The 22,784-nt window shown below is 36.8% G+C and overlaps 1 protein-coding gene across 5 annotated transcripts in view; it reads left to right on the plus strand.

Annotated features, from left to right (window-relative positions):
- CYRIB (CYFIP related Rac1 interactor B) overlaps window positions 1-22,784 on the plus strand; it is a 153,734-nt gene that overhangs the window by 108,423 nt on the left and 22,527 nt on the right. For 4 of the 5 annotated variants that reach the window (XM_082675225.1, XM_082675224.1, XM_082675223.1 and 1 more), the window contains 2 exons: window positions 14,598-14,680; window positions 21,380-21,501. In XM_082675225.1, the coding sequence (XP_082531351.1) occupies window positions 14,608-14,680; window positions 21,380-21,501 (195 nt within the window). In that variant the 5' untranslated portion in view covers window positions 14,598-14,607. Of the gene's footprint in view, window positions 1-5,131; window positions 5,175-14,597; window positions 14,681-21,379; window positions 21,502-22,784 lie in introns of those variants that run through there. The other variant, XM_082675227.1, reaches the window with a different exon arrangement.

Raw genomic sequence — 22,784 nt, forward strand, 5'->3', positions numbered from 1 at the left:
TGTGAATATGATATTTTTAATGTTTGAATTATTTACTAATTTAAAGAGATAGAAAATAAGAAAATTAAGAATCAGCTCCTCTGGGAAGCCTTCGGTTAGGTGTTCCTTTTTCTGTATGTTCATAGAGGTGTTGGCATGCTTCTGTATGGGAGCATGCCACATTATCTGTCTGGTCTCTTCCAGTTGTCTGAGAATTTTTCAATGCCAGCTATTCAGTCTTTGTCACAGTGATTGGCAGATAGGAGCCAGGGAAAGATTGTTTGATTTAAAACAGCAATAGCAACAACCAGGCACTGTAAACAGCTAGATATAACAGTTAGGGTTTTATAATGGTAAGATTTTCATTTAATAGACCATCCATGCATTGCTGCATGTGTTTTGGGAGAGTTCAGGCACCTGAATTCCGCTCTGGTCATTTTTGTTGGGCATCTTTGAATGAGCCACATGTCTTCTCTGAGCATCAGTGGCTTTAGTTTTAAAATTTTTAGAATTATTGATACAGACAAAAGAATGTATACCTTTATTTGTGAATTTAAAAGCCTAAAAACAAAAGATTTCCATGAATCCACCAGTAATTGAGGGACTAGAGTATTTCCTAAACCTTTGAAGTTTCCCAGTCCTATGGCCCTGTCCCTTGCCAGAGATAACCAGTATCTTAAATTTTGTGTTTATCATTCCCTTGCATTTTAACATGTATATTTTTACCACCTATAGGTATATATAATTTTTTCCTGGATTTGAAAATAGTGGTAAATTTTAAGAAAGTGAATTCAGTTCAGTGATCATATTTTTTTAAAGAGAAACTTTCATAATAAATCCTTATAAAATAGGTAATTCTGAGTTTCAGTTTTGTTTTGTTTTGCTTTAATATTTCCATCACACACCATCCTGTATACTCCTAAATTATTTACTTCAGAACTTTATACTGTTCCTTCTCATAACCTTTGTCTGTCCCTGAATACAGGACGTTAGAGGAGGAAGCATTTCTTTCCTCTAAATTTGCAACTCAGGCAGCTAATTTGCATTGGTGGTTTAATTTTTAATGGCTGGGTACATAGAAGAGTACTAGTACTAGTAATCTTTGAATCAAACTCCAAGATGCCATGACAATCTGATGTAATACTCTTTTATTATGGCTCACTTCCATTTAAGGAGCAACATTGGTCTCCTAATTTATTGTACTTATTGCACATAGCCAGGCATCCTAGTGAGTGTTTTATTTAAAATAGCTTAACTGGGAATTCCCTGGTGGCACAGTGGTTAGGAATCCACCTGCCAATGCAGGGGACACGAGTTCGAGCCCTGGTCCGGGAAGATCCCACGTGCCAAGGAGCAACTAAGCCCGTGCGCCACAACTACTGAGCCTGCACTCTAGGGCCTGCGAGCCACAACTACTGAGCCCACACGCTGCAACTACTGAAGCCTGCGCGCCTATAGCCCGTGCTCTGCAACAAGAAAAGCCACCGCAGTGAGAAGCCCGCACACCGCAACGAAGAATAGCCCTGCTTGCCACAACTAGAGAAAGCCCACGTGCAGCAACAAAGACCCAACATGACCAAAAATAAATAAATTGAAAAAAAATTTTAAAAATAAAATAGCTTAACTAAAATTTTTCTTTTTAAAATACTAAATTTAAGTGTATCCACTAGATGTCAGCATATCGTACCATATGTAGACTCAGCGCCAGAACAAATGTGAGACATTCAGTCTACCAAGTGAACTGACCTGTGTAAAGTCACATATTTTGTGATAGAGTCAAAACTAGAAATCAAGTCTCCCAATTTTCATTCCATTCTTTGTTTACGTCATATTTCTTTAAGGCAAGTAGCTTAACTCCATGTTAATCACTAGACTAATAAAATACATTGTGCTAGGGATTGGTGGTGAGATTTTAGTACTAGTATGATGGTATTGTAGCTGCATCATGCTTCTCTTCCTTTATATTGCAGAGTAAAGAGAATCAAAGAGTCACTTTATTAAGAGGTACACTAATACCTGGTGATGATAGATTAGATAGTGTTGGTAAGGTTAAGAATTAAGCTACTCTCTGTGAGTTCCTCTGTATAAGTCAGATTTCAACTAGGAAAGCAGAAACCTTGCTAGATATTTTAAAACAGGAAATTTAATATATGTATTTATTTACGCAAGTGTTGGAAGCCTGAGCAAAAAGAGGATGCTGGGGTCTGTGTTTTTACTTAAAACAACTTCTGTCACCAATTCTGGACTGTTTTCCGGCACCGCCTCTGACACCAAATGTGTGGGCTTTTTTCCCCACACCAGCCAGTTCTTCAGCTCTCCAGACACTGTCTAGGTGTCCTATGATTCATTTAATTGTAACACTATGTGGAGTGAGTGTAGACCCCACAGGTTAAGGGCTGCATCCCGTAAGACTGCCCTCCACTCCAGACGCCTGTCTCAAATCCTAGGCCTCCTCTACTTCTGACCAACCAGCTCGATATTGGGGCTTCCCACGACCCCCTTCTCAGGTTCAACAAACTGCTTTAATGACTCACAGAACTCAGGAAAACACTTACTCGTTCCAGTTTATTATAAAGGATTTTATAAAGGGTACAAATGAACAGCCAGATAAAGAGGTACATAGGGTGAGGTCTGGAAGTATACTGAGCGTAGGAGCTCTGTCCCCGTAGAGTTGGGCTGTGCCACCCTCCCAGCATGTAGGTGCATTTACCAACCGGGAGGCTCCATTATGTAGGCATGACTGATGGTAAATCATTGGCTATTGATGGTCAAACTCAATTCTTTTTTTACAATTAAAAAATGTTTAATGCCACCCATGACCCTTCGATTACAGAGTATATTCATTGGAGAGAATAAAATTCCTTAACCTGACGTCTAAGGCTCGCTCTCATTTGACATCAAGCCATATTTCAGTAGAGCAGAGTGGCTAAGGGCACATGGAGACAGGCCGCCCCAGCCAGAATCCCAGCTCTGTGGGAATCTCCAGTCCTTCTCCCCTCCCCAGAGGTCAGGAAATGGGGCTGAAAGTTCCAACTCTATAGTCACGCCTTGGTCTTTGTGGCAACCAGTCCCCATCTTGAAGCTAAGTAGGGGCTTGCCAAGTATCATCTAAAAAACAAAAGAGGCTCCTGCCACCCAGGAAATTCCAGGGATTTAGAAGCTCTGTGTTAGGAACTGGTGATACAGGTCAAATATATATTTCTTATTATATCACAAGAGGTAACTGAGATATTTTGAAATTTAAAAAAATGATTTATTTATTTTTGGCCGCATTGGGTCTTCGTTGCTGCACACCGGCTTTCTCTAGTTGTGGCGAGCGGGGCCTACTCTTCATTGCGGTGCACGGGCTTCTCATTGTGGTGGCTTCTCTTGTTGCGGAGCACGGGCTCTAGGCACACAGGCTTCAGTAGTTGTGGCGCACGGGCTCAGTGGTTGTGGCTCGCGGGCTCTAGAGCGCAGGCTCAGTATTTGTGGCGCATGGGCTTAGTTGATACTCAGCGTGTGGGATCTTCCCGGACCAGGGCTCGAACCCATGTCCCCTGCATTGGCAGGCGGATTCTTAACCACTGCACTACCAGGGAAGCCCAGTAACTGAGATGTTAATGGTAACCACAGGAAGTAACCATCACTCCTAAAGCTGGGGGAGAAAAGGCAAGAGGTGGATTAGGCAGAATTTAGGTGTGTGAAGGAGGAAGGCTGGAAGCTTAGACCTCTGAAGGGGGCCAGGCATTTTGCTGCTGCCAGGAGTTCCACAAGAAGCTAGAGCTTGAAACCATAGCTGTCTTTTGCTCACAGGAAATGCTGACAGGACTTGAAAAACAGAAAGAGAGACCTTCTTTCTTCCCACCTTCTAGTTTTCTTTTAGTGGTTCTCACTGATGGAATATACTGAGAAGTCAGCTGACAAAGTAGTCTAGGACGTACACTTCACAGCTTCCTTTCCCCAACATCGCAGAGCAGATTATAGAAGGATAAGCTTGGGGGTGTGAGAAATAGGTAACAAACCGTCACTGTCCACCTCTTTGACTCCACGGCATTCGTTTAGCCATGTTGATTTAAGGACGACAATAACAGCATTTTCATGCTTCCTCTCAGAATTTTTGTTCTTGGATAGCTCCTGCTCTAGGGGTACAGGTGGAACGGGAAAAACACTGTATGAATCCAGAGTCCCAGAGAGGACGCTGAGTCTACTTATTTTGCAAGTTCAGTGGAACCAGATGTGGGGAGAGAGTTGCAGTCCTGGGAGCTCAGGTTCTGCTTAAGCATGTTTACCACAAAAATATCAGAAAACAGCAAGGGCAAGAGCAAAAGGGAAATCTCGGTTGTGCTATTTAATGAACAGATATTTGTTGCCAGTCACTGTCATTGTGTTAGAACAAAAGATTCTGTTTAGCAGCTTCTCTTGTTGGGAAGAAAGGGGGAAAGGAAAGTGGAGAAGTAGGTGTGAGAAGGTTAGGGTGTGATGTGCATTTGCAGTGCCATCAGGAAAGCAAATGGCTTAACGTCTTGATAATTATTACACATACTTTTTGATAGACTTGCTTGAGTTGGTTATTTCTCTCCATTATACTGGCACTCAACTATTTCAGCTTCTTACGTAAAATTATCATGTTTAATACCATTAACTGCTATGTTCCTAATGTGAGTTGCAGCATTATCAGAAGCTAAGAAGGAATTATGATTTTACTTCTCCTTTGAATTATTGGGTACCTAACTGATCCTTTACATAAAAGAAATACCAGTGGATCCACCTATTTACAGTCATTAAATTAATTCATTAGATACTTATTGACTATTAACTCTGCCCTATGTTGAATATTTCCTTTGTGTACTTGTATCAGGTACATCAAATACACATTTGGCCAATAATCAATATTCAGCCAAGGCCAAAGCTGAAAATCATCACAGAATGAACTTCTGAGATGCATGAATAAATCTGAAATTTTATCAAAATTTAATTATTATAATGTTATTAATTGTAGTAGTCAGATTTTAAAAGTTTGATATATTGAAATTTTTATTCTTGCCCTGTTGTCAGCTGCTGGATCACTCCTGGAGTCACTTCTGCTGTTCATTATTAAATCGACACTTGCTTTCAAATCATGTGGTGATGCAGTTTAGGAGCAGTTCTGCAAACAAGACTTTGTGCACTGTTTGAAAAAGATGGTGCCTGGATTTCAGAGGCAGACGTGCTAAGTGAGATTGTTGATATCATTTGAATCATTTTGAAGTTTCTACTATTTTAGCCTGTACTTTCTGCTTTATGTAATCATTTGAGAAATGTTTATCCTTAAACCTTAGACCTAGAAATGTGGCGCTGGAGTTACATAACTGGTTTTCAGGATAGTTTCTTCTTGCCTTTCACTTTTTTATTCACCAAATTGCAACATTTTCTGTGTAATAGATTGATTAGAAGGCTTTTTTCAGCATGTGTCGTATCATATTTCTGTAATTGCTCTCTTCCAGCACATCAATTTTGTTATTTCTTCAACAGGCTCCAGCAGGTGGAAGTTATTAGTGATTTTTTTTGCTGTTGGCATTAATTATCTTAGTGCAATATTGTTGCTTTTTACGTTAAAGCAGATTTTTAAACATGTAATAACTACTTGGTTGAATATATGAATGGCAAAGCGATTCCAGACTCCTTTGTATCTCTGGTAGTTTGTCTTTGGAAGGACAATTATTAAAGCGATTCTTTATTTTTAGCTTGTGCAAAATATTACGTTTTGTGATGTTACATTGTGTTATAGTTTTTGAATACACAACCGAAGAGTGTGAACTTGTGATTCCTGGCCTTCATCATGTGTGTACCATTATCAGTGAACATTGTATCATATTTTTCATTACTGATTTTCCATTTTGTTAATATTGCTTCAGAGTCACGGTACATGTTACATGAGAACCAGAAATTTCTTGGTTGACAAGTAAAGCAGAAGCATAGTTGCATTCCAGAGTAACTCACCATCTTGTCAGTTTTAAAGATTTTCAGTTGCTTCTACAGGGCTGAATATCTGTAAGATTGAGAAATAGCATATTTAATATTAAGTAATATTTTATATACGACAGCATATAGTTAAGGAACATTGTCTGGTAGTATGTTTTCTAGAAGACCTTTTTGCCTAGGATTCAGAGCTTGGGTAAATATAAGAAATTATTTGTTTTTAACACTAAAAATGGTAGTTTCTAGTGATCATTTTGACAAGTTTTTTCACATTCACACTTTTTTTTTTTTTGCAGTACGCGGGCCTCTCACTGCTGTGGCCTCTCCCGTTGCGGAGCACAGGCTCCGGACGCGCAGGCTCAGCGGCCATGGCTCAGGGGCCCAGCTGCTCCGCGGCATGTGGGATCTTCCTGGACCGGGGCACGAACCCGTGTCCCTTGCGTCGGCAGGTGGACTCTCAACCACTGCGCCACCAGGGAAGCCCACATTCACACATTTTTAGTCCCCGTAAATTGGAAGAAATGGGATTGTATTAAGGCATTCTTATGAAATCTATTGTTTGGTGGTTTTATTAGAACAAAGTATGTTTTCAGTATCTCCTTATTTTCTTAACACCACATTTCTCTGCATTTTTTTATGCATTTATCTGAGTTGAAGATGGTAATGGATATTGGCTTGATTTTGGAGTTTGTCCTCCTTGTAAAATTTTGAGGGGACAGAATTGACACTCTGCTTTTAATTTTTTATCAGAAGATGTGAAGAATTCCCAAATAGGACTTTCTTGGAGGATGTATGGTCTAAAGGAGATTAAATAGAATAAGCTTTAAAATGTGGGTTTAAATTTTAATGTTATGAGTGCTGTTCGGTTTTACAAAGATCAGAATTCTGATACAGGCTCGTCTCGATTCTTATTTATATTTTGGAGCCATATTTATGGCTGTGGGAGGATACTATGTTCTTCCTAAGTTATCTTGGCAAACTGTAATTTTCTTGATACTCATAGTGTGTGTCAGTTTATTTCCCTAATATTTAACATTTCAAAATTTTTAAATTTTTGTACATAAAATTAATGGTTTTTATGGGAGGATGGGGGGAGGGAAGGACTGTCTTCATTTATTTGACTGAGAAGGCAGTGAGCTCTTCCTAAATTCTCAGACCATTTTTTTTCTTTTTTCAACTTAGAGTTTTCAGTTGTCAGTATTTTGGTCTTTCGTCTCTCCTTGAAATACTCCTGTAATTTTACAGACAAGTTTTTGTTTTCTGTGTGTATTTTTGATCATGGAATTATTCAACACATATTTGTTACTACCTACAACATTGTAGGCGTTACTCTGGGTGCTGGGGATAGAGTAGCGTACAAAACAAAGCTCCTGTCTCCTTAAAAGTTCACCTTGCAGTAGAAGACAGACTAAACAGATAAAGGAATGAATGTGTGTTAGCTGGTGCTAACCATCAATTTGGGAAGGGGATAGAGAGGAGAGAGAGGAAGAGGTATTATGGATGGATTGGTGAAGGAGGTGCTCTCTGAGGTGGTCTAATTAAAGCAACGACCACATGAAGTGCAGTAGCTTGTCATTTAAAGGTCTGTGGACAAAGCATCCCAGGCCAGGGAAAGGCAGGTACAGAGGCTCCAAGGAGAGAGAAATCTTGCTGTGTTAGAGAAACTGCAACAGGGTGTTGTGGAGAGTGATGGGAGATGAGGCCAGAGTGAGTTGGGGACAGATCATGTAGGGTTTTGTACGACCTGGTGAGGAGTTTGGATTTTATTCTGAATGTAAGAGTAAGCCATTGCATGTTTTTGAGCACAGAAAGGATGTGGTCCATTTGTATTTTTAAAAGATTGCTTTGCCTCTTATAATAAGAGATTGTAGTAGGAGGCAAAGGTAGAAGCAGTTAGGAGGCTTTGTAAGTAATCTGAGCAAGAGGTAATGGTGGTACAAACCGGACTGGTATAGCAGTGAAGGAAGTGAGGGAGGGCATCCTTTAAGCTAATGATAAAAGTATATTGAGAAGAGAGTGTCATATGCTCCTGACAGGTGAAATAAGGTATGGACTTGAGAATTGACCATTGGAATTAGCAATGGATGTTATTTGATGACCTTGCCAGACCAATTTTGGTGGTATAGGATTGGGCACAAAGCCAGGTTGTAGTGGGCTTAACAGAGGGTAGAAGGAGAGAAATAAAAGACAATGAGTGTAGGCACTCTTCTTAAGGAATTTGCTGCACAGAGAAGCAGGGAATAGGGTGGGAGCTGGGGAGGGAAATAGAATGAAGATAGGTTTTTGTTTTGCATTAAGGTGGGAGAAATAACTGCATGTATGCCAAAGGAAAGGCTCCAGAAAAAGAATAGCCATAAAGCAGGAAGGAAGCTCAGGAGAATGTGGTGTCCTAAATGTCAAATGAAGAAAGGGTGTCGGGAAGGAGCAAATGATAAATTGGGTCAAAGGCTATTAAGAGATCCAGTGAGTTGAGGTGTGAGAATTGCCCTTTGGATTTCGCCAGATGAAGGTTTCCGTGAGCTTGACAGGGACCAGCTTCATCGTAGTGGTGGGTGTAAAAACCAGATTGGAATGAGTTGAGACAATGAGAAGAGGAAAAGTAGGAAGACATAACTACAGACAGCTCATTTGACAGGTTGCTATAAAGAGGACGGGCAGGACGATGTGGTCGGAGAAGGGACGTGAAGCTTTGCTTTTCATATAGAGAATAGGAGAACGGGTGCCCTGAGGAAAGGTTGTCTATCAGGAACAGGTGCAGAGGTAAAGTGAGTTGTTACTGATGAAGAAAGGGGGGTAGAAAGAATAGTAGGTGTTTCCTTTTCTTGGTTTTTGCGGGTAAAAGATCTAGGGAGGTCATTTCTTCATGTGAGGATGGAAGATAGATTGAGATTTGAGGAGATTTTTTTAAAAAGCCTTGGGGAATGGTCAGCTGGTGGAGGGGGAAGAAGAGTGACTGCAGGTAGGAGTAGGGTTGCTAGGCTAACCTGAGAGTGCGCTTCATGTCTGTGGTCACACGTTGAAAGCAGTGGTTCTTAACTGGGGGCAGTTTTGGCCCCTAGGGAGTATCTGGCGATATCTCGAGACGTTGGTGGTCACAGCCGGGTGTGGGGTGATACCAGGTGTCTAAGGGGTAGCGGCCTGGGATGCTGCCAAGCATCCCACAATGTACGGGACAGCCCCGCGACAAGGAATTATGGTTCGCATGTTAATAGTGCCGAGTTTAAGAAACCGTGGTTTATAGTGAATCTTGTCAGTATGTTTATGAGGTTTTCTTCCTTCTTTCCCCACCAAGAAGTATTTATTAAATTTATAAATAGGCTGTGAAGAAAACTGACACTAAACAAACATAGTCACTTAGATTGCGTTAGGCGCAACTACTGTTGGTGAGGTTGGCAGACAAAACCTCTCTGAAGAGGGGCATTTGAGGTGAGGCCTGAAGGGTGAACAGAAGCCAGCCGTGGGAGAGCCCTTGGAAGTGGCATTCCAGGCATAGGAGACAGTATTATAAAACCCCCCTGAGCCCCAAAGAGTAGATGAAGTAACAGCATCTCTTAGGAATTTTCTAGAAAGAGAGATGAAGTAACATATTAATGGTACCATGTAGTTGTGTTTCTAGTGGCTTCTATTATTCTAGTTAAGGAAACTTCTTTTCAAATGTTTTATGGGAAAATGGTCTAATGTATTTATTAAATGCTTTTCGTGAGCTCAGAAATACATTCCACAGACTACCGGCCAGGAAGAGCATGTTCCTTTCCAGATAAGCCTCCAACTTCGAAACAAACACATAACGTGAGAGCTCGTAGTCACAAAAATACGTGGAAAATATTGCAAACACTCGAAGTACACTATATCTGACTTCTGTGTATCAAATTTCTTCTTAGCTTATTTAGTAAATATTTATAATATTTAGTTTAAATCCAAGGATTACAATAAAAAGTACGTCGAAAGAAAATTCTTTAGTTTTTCCCTCCTAAATTCAGATCGGATGACAGTTTATTATCCTAAGTTGTAATTTTTATTATTTACCTTGAAATAGTGCCTCTAAAGTATATCAGTATTTTGGACCAAGTTTTATATACTCTGAAAAATCTTTTATATCCTTTGGATCAGATTTATTTATTCATCTGAAATTTAGAAATCATATTAGTCAGAACTCTTTTAGATGCAAATGACAGAAGCCCAACTCAACTAAAAAGGTAAAAGGGAAATTGAAAGAAACCAGGATATGTTAAAACCAGAGGAAAATCTAAACTCAGCTGAGGTAAATGGCAGCTGAAACTTGGGAACAAATAGAATCAGAAATTAAGGACTTGTGAACGCTTTCTGTGGCTCTCCACTGCATGTTGGCTTCATTCTTTTGTGACAGACTGACTTCCTCTAGGGCAGGAAATACAGCTGCCACACGCTCCAAAGCCTCACATCCACAGGTTCTGCTACCGGGGACAGATCCTGTGGGTCAGTCAGGTCACTCTAAAAACAGCCAGAGCGAGAGCAGCAAACACTTTGCCAGGCATGATGCTAAATGTTCTGCTTGTATTAACCCGTTTAATGATTTTATGAACCCTCTGCAGTGGATATTATTATTATACACATTTTGTAGATGAGAAAACTGAGGAATGGAGAAGTTAGGACACTTGACTAAAGTCCCAGAGCTCGAAAGTGGCAGAGCTGGGGGTTTGAACCCAGGCAGTCTGGTACCTTGCAGAACTGCCAAGTAGCCATTATGTCATATTCATTGAAATCAGTCACACTGAGGGGATGGAGAGGTTTTTTGGTTTGGTTTTGTTTTTGACTGAAGAGTTAAACTATGCAAGACAGCAGGGATATGGTTTTCATTTTTTTGTTTTTTCCTATAAAAAGATATGACAACTGAGAATATTATAATGAACTGTTTTCAGACCTTCGAAAAATTCCATGAGTTTTTGTTCGGAGACACACATGATGTGGGTTGCCTGCACAGCATCTTTCCTGTGTGCTGTAGGGTTTGCCCCCTAGGAGACATTTGCCACCGTCCAGAATCATTTCTGGTTGTCACAACTTGTGTGGTGGGTTACTACGGCATCTAGTGTGTAGAGGCCCAGGATGCTGCTGAAGACCTTAACAGTGTGAGACGGACCCCTCTCAACAAAAGAATTACCCAGCCCCAAATGTTAATAGAGCTGAGGTTGAGAAACCTGTACTAGATAAACTGGGCCATTTTCTGGCTAAGAGTCACTGTTTGGGATGAAGAGATTAAAAAATTCCGAATCTTTGAGTACTTGTGAAGAGTGAGTATGTCAGGACCAAGTATGATGCAGGGTGAGGGGTGTTGGGGTCACATTAGGCTGGGGTGCCTCGAAAGAAGGACTAAATAATGGAAGGAATTTGCAGAAGTAGATGTAGAAAAATGGAGCAGACAGACTTTGATAGTTTCAGTATTTTCCCTGAGGATCAACTGTGTGCGTACAAGTACAAAGGTAAGGAAACTTAAATCTGTCCCTTCTCCCTCTCTCCTATACCTGATGAAGGTCTCATAGGACTAATTTTAGGACAGCATTTTAGCAATATTCTTGACAAAAGTGAGCTAAAAGTAGGTTTTGTGATTTACTCTGATTTGTAACATTGAAATTCATTGACAGATTGAAGACTGTGGTTTGTGTTAAAAGAAGTAGAGCCATTATTATTTTTTTAAAGTTATTTTGTGATTTTGGGGTTATAACAACAGGCAGCATTTTTATTGAATGCTTTCTGTGTGCCATACACTGTGCTAATAATAAGTCAGTGTTTAATCTCATTGAACTCTCATAATAACCCTTTATTTAAGATGGTTACAATGAAATGTGTGTTTTACTGAGGAAGAAAATGAGTCCCAGAGAGGTTGACTACCATCCTCAAGGACAAACAGCTATTTAGCTAGAGTTGGAATTTTGGTTTGATTCCATAGTCTAAACTCTTTTAACACCAAATGGTGTGCTGCCTTTTCCTCTTAAAGACAATTACAGTCCTCTCTCATACTGATTTTCCATCTGTGGTTGAAGTTTTGATACCACTAGGTAATTCTGTGTATATTGCTCTTGGTTCTTGTTAGTGAGAGAATTTATGTATGTTTGGAAACATACTCCGTATATATTTGAAAGCTTTTGAAAATTGAAGCTGTGAAATATTTTTTTCCAAATGTTCCTAAAATAATTTATTGAATAGATTTAGTAACAATTTAAGGTAATTATTTGGATGTGATGATTTTGGAAAAATGGTTATATTTTCCTTATATATATAAAAGTTTGGTATTATTAAACTTTACAGTGTAAAAGATAATTAAGATGAAATATTTCCCTTTTAGTTTTAATCTCACGTAGTCCATCTGTGTCATACATTGGACAGAATCTTTCCTGTGAATTCTGTGTGATAGGGATTTTAATATCAAAAATAACATAGATCCCTACCTCTCCCATAGGGGGCATCATTTTAAAAGAGGGGATCCTTCGTATTAACCATATTTGTGAATAAATTAGTTTGCTTTTAACATTTCTAAGAAGTATGTGTCAGTCCACCAGATTTTGATCTCTAAAGCAAATAACTGTTATACATATACTGTTATTTCCTCTTTGCAAAGCTTAAAGTGAGGAACATATGCCATTGTCCAGAGAGTAGGTGGAGGAAGGGGGCACAGCACAGCTGGCCAGAGTGCTCTTTTCAGATTTCTTGTAATAGGGGCGAGCAATAAGGTGTTCTTTTTCATTGATAAAAATATTGTTACTTTTGTATTTTGTTTCATTTACATTTACCAGTAGTTCCATATTTGGAGAAAAAGTATGGAGATTGGGGGAGGGGAGGGTATGGGACACCATAGTCTGCCTTTCCTATAGTTACTGCAACTACAAGGTTTGAATCTGGTTTCCTGGACGTTCTTGACCCCCTCCTTCCACCTTCATCCTCACTGAGTCATGGCAAATTCTTGGGCAAGATTTATACCATCGCATTATTTTTCCTCTGCAAATTTATGAAGTTGTAATAATTGCTGGCTCCCTTTGTGTTTGTTTGCTGTGTTAACTTCTAAGTTACATACTTTGTATATAGTTGATATTGTTGAATAATCAATCTGTGGGTTAAATAACAAAAAGTTTGATTATTCTTAGGAGTATAGAAAATGTAAGAAATACTGGTTTATGTGTGGTAAAATTTAAAAAATGGGTCATTAATTGATATCTCCCTTCAGTCTTTAAGTGTGGTTTGAGTACTGTTTTCCATGTATTCCCAATAGGATTTGATTCTGCAAGAAGGACAATATCCCTATTATTTAAGAATAATGGTCTCAATATTTACTTAGTTGAGAAATCTATTTTTGATGTTAATTTCAGTTGAGAATATATGCCTCAAACATTTTAAAGAATATATGCCTCAAACATTTTATAGCATAGATATTAATCAAATGTAAATATTGCAAGTTATATGTAAAAATCTAATCTTTTTGCCAGTTTTGCCTTATGTAACTTTTTTGATATGTGGAAAAGAGGGACAAGAGCTATAAACTCAGAGCCAAATGTGCTTTTGTTGTTCCAAATTTTCAACGCCAGAAGCATATAAAACCTGCACCTGTTGGTAATTATGAGCAAGCCAGCCTTTGCCGAATCCCAGGCCTCTGCTTAAAAACTTTTTTACTGGAACTAAATGATGTTGCCATTTTTATTTTTAGGTTTGCTGGCATGGGTAATCTCATTAAGGTGCTAACCAGGGACATAGACCACAATGCAGCACATTTTTTCTTGGACTTTGAAAGTAAGTCTCTTAGCCCTTCACGGCTGGTGCATAATGGTAAAGGTGAAAGATTAATTATACTCACACCACAGTGAAGGCCAGCCAGACTATCTGTTAATAAAGTATGGGGATCAAACAAAGTTTGCATGACTTTTTTCTTAATCGTAGGCAAGCATCACCATCATATGTATAATTTAGTTTTTCATTTGCTGAAATCATGTTGAGTCTGTAGCCAGTGCTGTCCTTTCATTAGTCCATGAAGCAAGTAGCCTTATGATGAACATTCTAATAGTATGCCTTAGTGACTATGCCCAACAATCTGTTTGCTTATAATCTTATGATAATTTTTATGACAAATCAGAGTTGTGCTGCATATCCAGAATCAGTACTTTAAGTAACCTCCACAAATTATTGAGAATCCAAATTTGCTTAGAAATACATGCTTTATTTAACGGCATACAGGAAGTAGTTTAATATTCTGCTATTTTAAGGTGAAATGCAAAGGTGAGCTGTGGCCAAAACTCTTAATATTCGGCTTTGAAATAAATTGTTGTTTCAGTGCAATATTAAACAAGATTACATGTGAATAATTCTTGATCAGAAATTTCTTTTTCAGAATACTAGCACTATTGGAATACTTAAAGAATTTTTCATTATAAGGCCATTAATGAAACTTGGGAGAATTTTAAGAAGAATTAGAGCAACAGTTGTGCCATTGTGTACAGGAAAACTACATTTCACCTCTAGGTCCTACATATCAGCACCTTGAGAACCCGGTTTGCTGTCTTCCAGAGCACAGTCTGGGTAACCTGAAGGACGAATTCATGGCCTAATGAACATTTTCCCTGTTACTGTTTTTTGTTTTTTTTTGGTTTTTTAAGTAAATTTCAGATGTTCTTTTTTATAAAGGGATATTTTCTCTTTTCTCATTCTTGTCTTGACAGGTACCTTAACATGGGGAATCTTCTTAAAGTTTTGACATGCACAGACCTTGAGCAGGGGCCAAATTTTTTCCTTGATTTTGAAAGTGAGAAGATGATTTTATATCTATTTTTCTTTGCCTGCAGTAGACTGCGTTTGTCTTGCACTAAATGAATGTTTCCACTTTGCCATCTTTTTAACTTTTGCTTTGCATGACTGAGCTGTGAATTGTTTGAGTAAAATTTCTGGTGCCTTCTAGAACTGGAAGTCATATTTTATAGATTAAATTGTGATAAAATGTTTTTGAACTTTTGTAAGAGACTCATATCTCTTAGTTGGACATTATTTTATAATTTGAGATCTCTAATGAAAATATTTGAGATTCTCTGAAAACATTTTTATGAAAAATTTTGGTGGAAAGGACAAATGCTACTTCAAGCTTTGTTAACTAGAAGCAATATTTGGGGAAAATTTTATTGCAGTTGAGAAAAATTGACTTGGTTTCAGTTACTCTGTGTACCTTTTGAAATACTTTGAATACAAAATCTGTTCATGAAGGCCATTCAGAGCTCAGTAATTTGGGCATAATATTAAAAGGTAAGTGTGAACCTTAATTATTTAATCTTTGCAGATAATTAATTTGAAAAGTTAAATTCATTATATGTATTTATTTCAGGAATTCATTTTTTTTCTAACTCTAAAAAGAAAAATAATGGGTTCACAGACCTTTAAGTAATTTGCCTTCTGTTTGTTTTATGTTGCATGACCTATTATAATATGGTCTAAGAGTGGCAGGTAAGTGTCATTGACCCCTGTGCATGTTGAAAAGCTTTTGCTTTTTTGGCTGTCAGTGTTGCTTTAGCTTGTCTGGTTGTCAAATTGGGAACAATGATATTAAATTGGTGTTTCAGTGTGAATCTTGCTATTTTAACTCATCATTAGAAAATTGTTAGGAAAGGGTGAAGAGAGAGCTTTTAGGTTATAAATCATGTGACCCGCTCCCCCCCCCCCCGCATTTTCATCTGAGATTAAAACATTTGAACAGATTTTTAAATACTTAAAATTTAAGACCTTTTCTGATTTTTAAAACAAATAAATCTCTTAAAATAAATCCACAGAGAGACATTACATTTTCCCATCAACTTCAGTTTAGTTTATGTGATATTATACAATTCATTCTATTATGAATAATTTATATATTTTTTTCTTTAAACCAGGACAGTTCATATGAGCACATTAATTTATAGCTTATCTCCATTTGATGGGATAATTTTTGGTCTCTGATATTTTTCTACTTTTATTACATTCCTATTAATGTTCCGTTACAGTTTGGGTACTGTGTGCAGGCCAGCAAAGAGTAGTAATGTCAATATCAGGACCATATTGTTTGGTTTTTAGGGGACAATGTTACCGAGTAGTAGTTTTCTTGACCCTTCTCAACAATTTAACAGTGCTGTTTTAAATGCATGTTAGCATGAATTTTAATCAGCTTGGGGATGTTGAGCAGATTGCTGACTTGAAGATTATTCTTTCAGATGAGGCAACTTACATTAGAGCTGTATTTTAGTTTATTTGCATCTGTTTCAAACTTGCTGTTGTATATTTTCCTGCTATTCTGTCTCCTTTTTACTCTTTGTCTCAAGTTCCTTACGTTTGCAGAATCTTGGCTTTGATATAGTCAAGATCTTGTTCAAGACTTGGCACTTGATCTTTTTATAAACCTAGCATTATGTTGTGGTCAAGTGAAAAGCATGAATTTACTGTAGTTTAAAAAATATTATTGGGTCTTGGTTTTCTAATCTTTGGGAGTTTAGATCATTATCCTTAAATTTTAAATAGCTAATTTAGTAGCAGGAAAAGGTAAAAATTGCTAACAAGAACAATAATAACCAACAATGAAGAACTATATATAAAGTGTTAACGTCTTAAAGGCAGATGTAAATTAAATATTTGTTGCTTATATCAGCCAATGTAGAACTTTTGGTTTGACACTTACTGGTATACTGTAAATGAAATTTAGTGAAAACAAACTGCAGACTAGGCCAGAGTTTGTCCCTTGTTAATTCTTAGTTACATTTTTAAATGTTTTCTTTTGAATCTAACATCAGAGTTCTCTTAATCAATTTTATCTGTCATCCATTTGAATATTTGTCATCTTTTTGGAAATATGCACTTGTAAAAGTGTATTTTATCATTAGGCTACTATAGTGACCCCTTGAAACTTCCTTTCTTTAACCTGTTTTATACCAGATTCAAAATTGCCAACACAGTTGATTTGCCAGTTCATTATGATTACTAAGGATAAAGTCATATTCTTTTATTAAATAGAGTATTAGTACTACATTATTTCTAGATGAACAGTAATATTTAGGTTACCAGAATAATTTAGCTTTACTGTTTCCATCATTCTGATTGGTTAAATCTAGCTCAATCCATGTCCATGGTTCCATACAGACAGATGTACTGGCGTTTTGCATCAAGCTGTATAAAAATTAACTATTCTGGTAATTTTAAAGTATGATTTAATGGAATCCTGTAGTTTCCAAATGAAGACGGTCTTTAATCATTATCCCTTAATTTACGTCTTGCACACACACATACTGTTTTTCACTTCAGTTCAGCCTGCCTCCTGTATGCCAGCCAGTAGGTACTGGGGATGCAAAGATAACTAAAATTCAACCCTTGCCTTTGGGGAGTTCTCAATTCAGTAGAATAGAGAGAAATACAAATCATTAGAATAGATAGAAATGCAAACTAATTATTTACATAATTTACATCATTCAAGGTGTAGTTCAGGAAGGGGATTAACTTTACCTAGCTGTGAGTAGATTGGGCATGGAAGACTTTCTGATGGTGATATTTGAGTTGGGTTGTGAAGGGTGAATTAGAATGTTTCAGGCTGATTTAGTGCAGTATGTTGTAGAAAGAAGGAACAACATGTAAAAAAGCCTTAAGGCGTGAAATGACATTCTGTGTTCAGTGAAACATATCATTATCTACTCGATGTACTAGAAAGAGGGTCTTTTTCTGAAAGCAGATTGTACCTATATGATTTTAAGAATAGTGGTTTAATTAATACTCATATGTAAGTCCAGAATTGGCCCATACAGTTCGGCAGCAGTTATGCTAATGACAGCATATTAAAAGCACTGAATTGGGGCCTGTACAACCTCTTCTAGTTCTTGAAATTTCTTACTTTATAATGACATTGTTAATTTATAGGTCATTCTAATGACAGATCTTTAGCCTGAGTAACTACTATATCTATTAGTTCACTAGAGTGTTTCTTGGGAGAAGAGGAACTTTTATATTTATGTCCCCTCCCAACCTTAGCATAGTCCTCTGTAATCATAGAAGTTCAGTATTCATTAGTTAACCTTGATTTAGTTATCTCCAGGTAGGCCAAAATAGGAGAGTAAATATAGGTGGTCATTTGTAAGTGAGAAATGAATCTTACTTCCTTTGATTCTTTGTTATAGTGCCTTTCCACTTAGTCATACATTTCTTCTAATTCTTGTGTCTTTTGTGTTGCCTGTTCCCCTTACCCCCCATTTACAAAAAATATTGATAATACCCACCCTTTTAGTCTAACTTTGTTTTTCCATTTTATTTTTGTGTATTTTCAATTGCTTTTTCCCCATACTTGGAAATTTCTGGTGGCATTTTCTTATATTTATTTTTCTAAAATGATGTAGGATTATATTTATTTAGAGTTAAAAATGCATAATAGGCTTCTTTAACACATGCTGGAGGTATATTTATATCTCTGTACCTTCTCATTCATTCAATAAATATTTATTATGGAAAATCTACTAGGTACTGAGTTTATATGCTATACAGTGGTATGTACTCTACATTGAGGTCCCTGCCTCGATGAGACTTGTGGTGATTGATATACTGTAAATATTTAATGAATGGATGCAAGATTAAAGCAGACAGACCCCTTATCACAATTACAATTTCTACGTGTCTTTTAATTTTTTTCCTTTCATAGCTGATCCTTTGCCTCCTTTTGTATCATAACAGCTTCAATTTTAGCAATTATTTTCAGTGACTCTTCTGTAGGAAACTGGTGTGAATTTATTAAAAAAATTAATTTTACCTTCAAATAGTACGAGCAACTGAAATATGCTGTGATTTCCCTTGAACAGCTTTTAAAACTAAGCTTGATGAGTAATCACTGTGGTTACTCTCAGTAGTATAGTAGATACATTTTGCAATCAATTGAATGGCCGTCTGTTAGCTGGCTAAGTGACGTGTTTTTCCTCAAGTAATGAAAGTTTTCATTTTTTGCTATGAAAAATCAAAGTGACAAGTCTTGGTTGTATTATATGATACCATTTTTGGAAAAAAGTGTTTTGTTTCATGGAGTCCTTTCCCCTCCCTAGTATTTCAGCCTTTTGCATGACTTGCTGTCAGTAAAGTAGTGCTTTACCTGTCTGCTCTTTTCTGTTTGTCTTCATCTCTACAGCAGTCTTCAGCAGCTTTCAAAACTATAAATGTGACTTTCCTGTGACAGTCTAAAAAATGTTTAATCAGTGTGGTGCTGGGTACTTTTTCCACCCTTAGGGGAAACTGGAATCTTCTCCTTTATTTTTAAATTTCTTGGTATTTATTAAATCTTTAATAATTATTAACTACTTCCAAGGTCTATTTAAATCTATCTGATAATGTTTCTTTTGTATGTAATTCTCAGTGTCATATTTTTCTGTTAACAGCTAGTCACCACATCCAAAATACATAGTTTAGTATTTTCAAACTTCACAAATATCTTTTACTATATAATAGCCAAAATATTGTCCTTTGTCATGAATTCCCACTTCATGAATTCAAACTATGATATGTGTCTACTATTGATGTTATGTCCGTAGTTTCACAATTCCATATGAAAAGTATAAAACTGCTGTTTTTGCATGTGAAACTATTTTTCTCTACTGCATCTGGTGTAAGTATAAAAGTTACAAGGTGTACCTTTTTTTTTTTTTTTAGTGTGTGTCTAACTGTGACTTTGGAGAACATGGTCTGGCTAAATGTGAAAAAATACTACTGCCAAATGACAGACTCTGAGTTTTAAAAAATCATTTAGCTATAATATCAGTATTTGCTCCTAGTAATACCTTTATAGCTTTGGACACAGACGGGGTCTTTTTAATTTTTCAGTTGACTCCTTGTGTAATTATTTTGTCATAACATTTTCATTAAAAAAAATACATGATTTCTGAAAGTAAATTTGAAAAATAAGGGAACAGATATGAAAACACAAATTCTTGAGTTGGCTTTGCATGTGAATGTTACTTATTGTTGCTGTAGTAATGTCTTAAGTATGTTGAAATTGATACTGTACTTGTTGATTTAAAAAATATAAATGGTATATTTTTGACTAGTTGGCAGGTTTAATAAATGGAATTGAATTATGACTTGCCCCAAGCGCAAAATAAAGTTACAGGTTTTAGACATCTGGACTCCTAGTTTCACGTGTGAACTAAGTTTGTAAAATTTTTCTAAGGAAAGGAATAAATAGATCATTGTGTACTTATGGGGAGGTGGAATATGTGCAGAAAATTCTAGGTACTAGTTTTATATGATTGGTGAACAAGAGATTTATCAGAAATGTTCTTAATTCATGTTATAAATTTGGTCTGCCTCCCCTACCTCCAGAGTAAGAGAAAATTTTAGCATGGAGGAATTCTGACATCAAAGTTGCTCTCTAAAACATTATGGTAATCATAATGTTTATTATTTTAAGTGCTTTATGCCTTATCTGCAGTGTTGGATATAGTCTAGTTGGAAAGATTTATGAAAAACTCATTTTCGTCACAAAGCGGCCAATTCTCCCCTCCCCACCCAAAAAAAGAATCAAATGTATTGAATAAAAAAGATTTATCCTTAGAGAAACAAGTGACCAAGGTATTGAAAACAGGATTTTTGTCACCTCGAGTCTAACAGAAATCCAGAATTATTCATCTATTAACCTAAGTTTTGTGGCTAACACCACAGGTAGTAGAAATGCCCATATGTTTGTGTTCCTGATTATGTTTTTTATAAGTATAATTCTCCATTTTTCCTCTCAGTCCCAAGTGTATAGGAACTCGGTTTTTGCTTTAGTATTTCAAAATTTCAGTGATACTATTGTATCTTAAAGTATCTAGTTTTTAGTAGCCTAGTGATTCTGGAGCAGTTTCATAGTTCGAACTCCTCTGCACAGGAATCTGGACCTTTTGTTCATCAGCAGAGAAGTTCATTGGTACAGAATATAAAGGTCTTTAGAAAAAGGGAGCATCTAAAAACTTTTTTTTTTAGTTTCTAATTTTTTTATATCAAAACTCAGTCATTAAAATGAACTTTATAGGAAAATAGTTTATGTCTTAAACCGTAGATGAGCAAGATGTATTAATAGGCCTTTCATTTCTGTTGCATTAAAATAGATCATTACTCATACATTTACAGTCATTACTGTTAGTGATGCATATAGTAGAAACAGTGATTATTAACTCTCACAATTAAAATTTTTGAATTATAATCCTTGTTTGTTTAATATACCACGTCATGATTTGTAACTTAAAATAAATAGTAATGTTTGGTGTTCCCTTGCTTCTTTGTGATATTTACAAACTTGAGGATAGTTATTCAAATGTAGAACTATGGAAAAATTGTCAGTCTTTTCTAAGAAGTGCAAAGTTAGCACTGGACAAAATGTTAGTCATCTTTAGAAAATCAGATTAATCAATGCTTAGAGTTATTATACATGTACTAAAAAAAAAAAATCATGTGACTCTAAATTTTCTTGTGCTTTCCTGCTATTTAGATGCCCAGCCTACAGAGTCTGAGAAGGAAATTTATAATCAGGTGAATGTAGTACTAAAAGATGCAGAAGGCATCTTGGAGGACTTGCAGTCATATAGAGGAGCTGGCCATGAAATACGAGAGGTAAAGCATGTTTATACATTTTCCAATAAACTAAAAATTACTATGTCCCTCTTTTTAATCTCTATTATTTTCTATACTTTATTGTCTGTTTGCATATTAAATATTCTGTTTAAAGGAAGATCACTTGCATTATTTCAAAAGTGGTTGCAGTGATACAAGGGTAAAAGGAAAACAAGGTTCTATAAATATGTAATTTATATATATTAAAGAAAAGTTTATTTTTTTGGTTTATTCTCACACCTGAAATTTACAGTATCCATGGTGGCTATTTATATTGTTTTTGGAGGGGAGAACATGAGACTTTCTGTGGCTTCTTTTTGTCCTGCCAGTCTGTTTTTCTGCTCCTCCTAAGCTTCCTAGGAGAAAGCTGAAACCATCCTTGTGATCTGGACCCCCTCAGCTCTGTCTGATGACTTGATACCACAGAGCAAATGTTTGGTGTGGTCTCCCTCAGCTTTCTTCTCCCAAACCTCTGAACTTAACCAGGTTTCCATCCATCTTTTTTTCTATTTCTTCTGTTTTTTTTGTTTTTTGTTTTTTTTCAGAAGAAGCTGTCCCTACTTCTTACCAAGACTAACTTCTCTACCTTTGTTCTCCACCCTCCTCTGGAACTTTACTCTTTTAATTTCCTTCTCGTAATTACATTTTCTTTCTTTTTTCTTTTATTGACTCCTTCCCAGCTCATGTACACATATACGCAAGTGTCCTATACTACCCAAAGAAACTCCCTGGCCTCTGGACCTTATCTCTCTTTTTCTCATTACATTTCTTGAAGGCATAGCTCACACTTTGTTGCTTCATTTTTTCCTGCCCTTCTGTCTCTGTTATTCTTCTCTGTAACTAATAGTGCAGAGGTTTTCAAGGATTGATCTCTTGGGTTTACAGACCATATGGAACCTGATTCCTGTAGTGACATTTGGAGTACTAGTAAAGGAAGAAATAAGTGCACACACCTGAAGACACTGAGTCACTAAGTGTTTTGGACTGAGGGGCCACAGGTTTGGGTGATTGACTGGATATTTAATGTAAAGGAGAAGGAGGAGTTAAATGGTTCCATGGAATCTAGTTTAGATTAGCAGTTGGTCGTATCGTTAGCAGGGAAGTTATAGATAATGTGAATTCCATGTTTTACCTCTCCTGCACTGGACTGCTTGTTTCCTGAATGTCTTACGTAGGTACAGTTACTTGCCTTTGTTTTTGTCTGGAATATGCCCTTCTTTTTTTCTTTTCCTTCCTTCAAATCCCAATAATCTTCTACTTCCCTGTACTCTTTTGCCACAGCA

This window comes from Grampus griseus (assembly GCF_964374135.1).
Source record: "Grampus griseus genome assembly, chromosome: 17".
In the NCBI taxonomy this organism is placed as follows: Eukaryota; Metazoa; Chordata; class Mammalia; order Artiodactyla; family Delphinidae; genus Grampus; species Grampus griseus.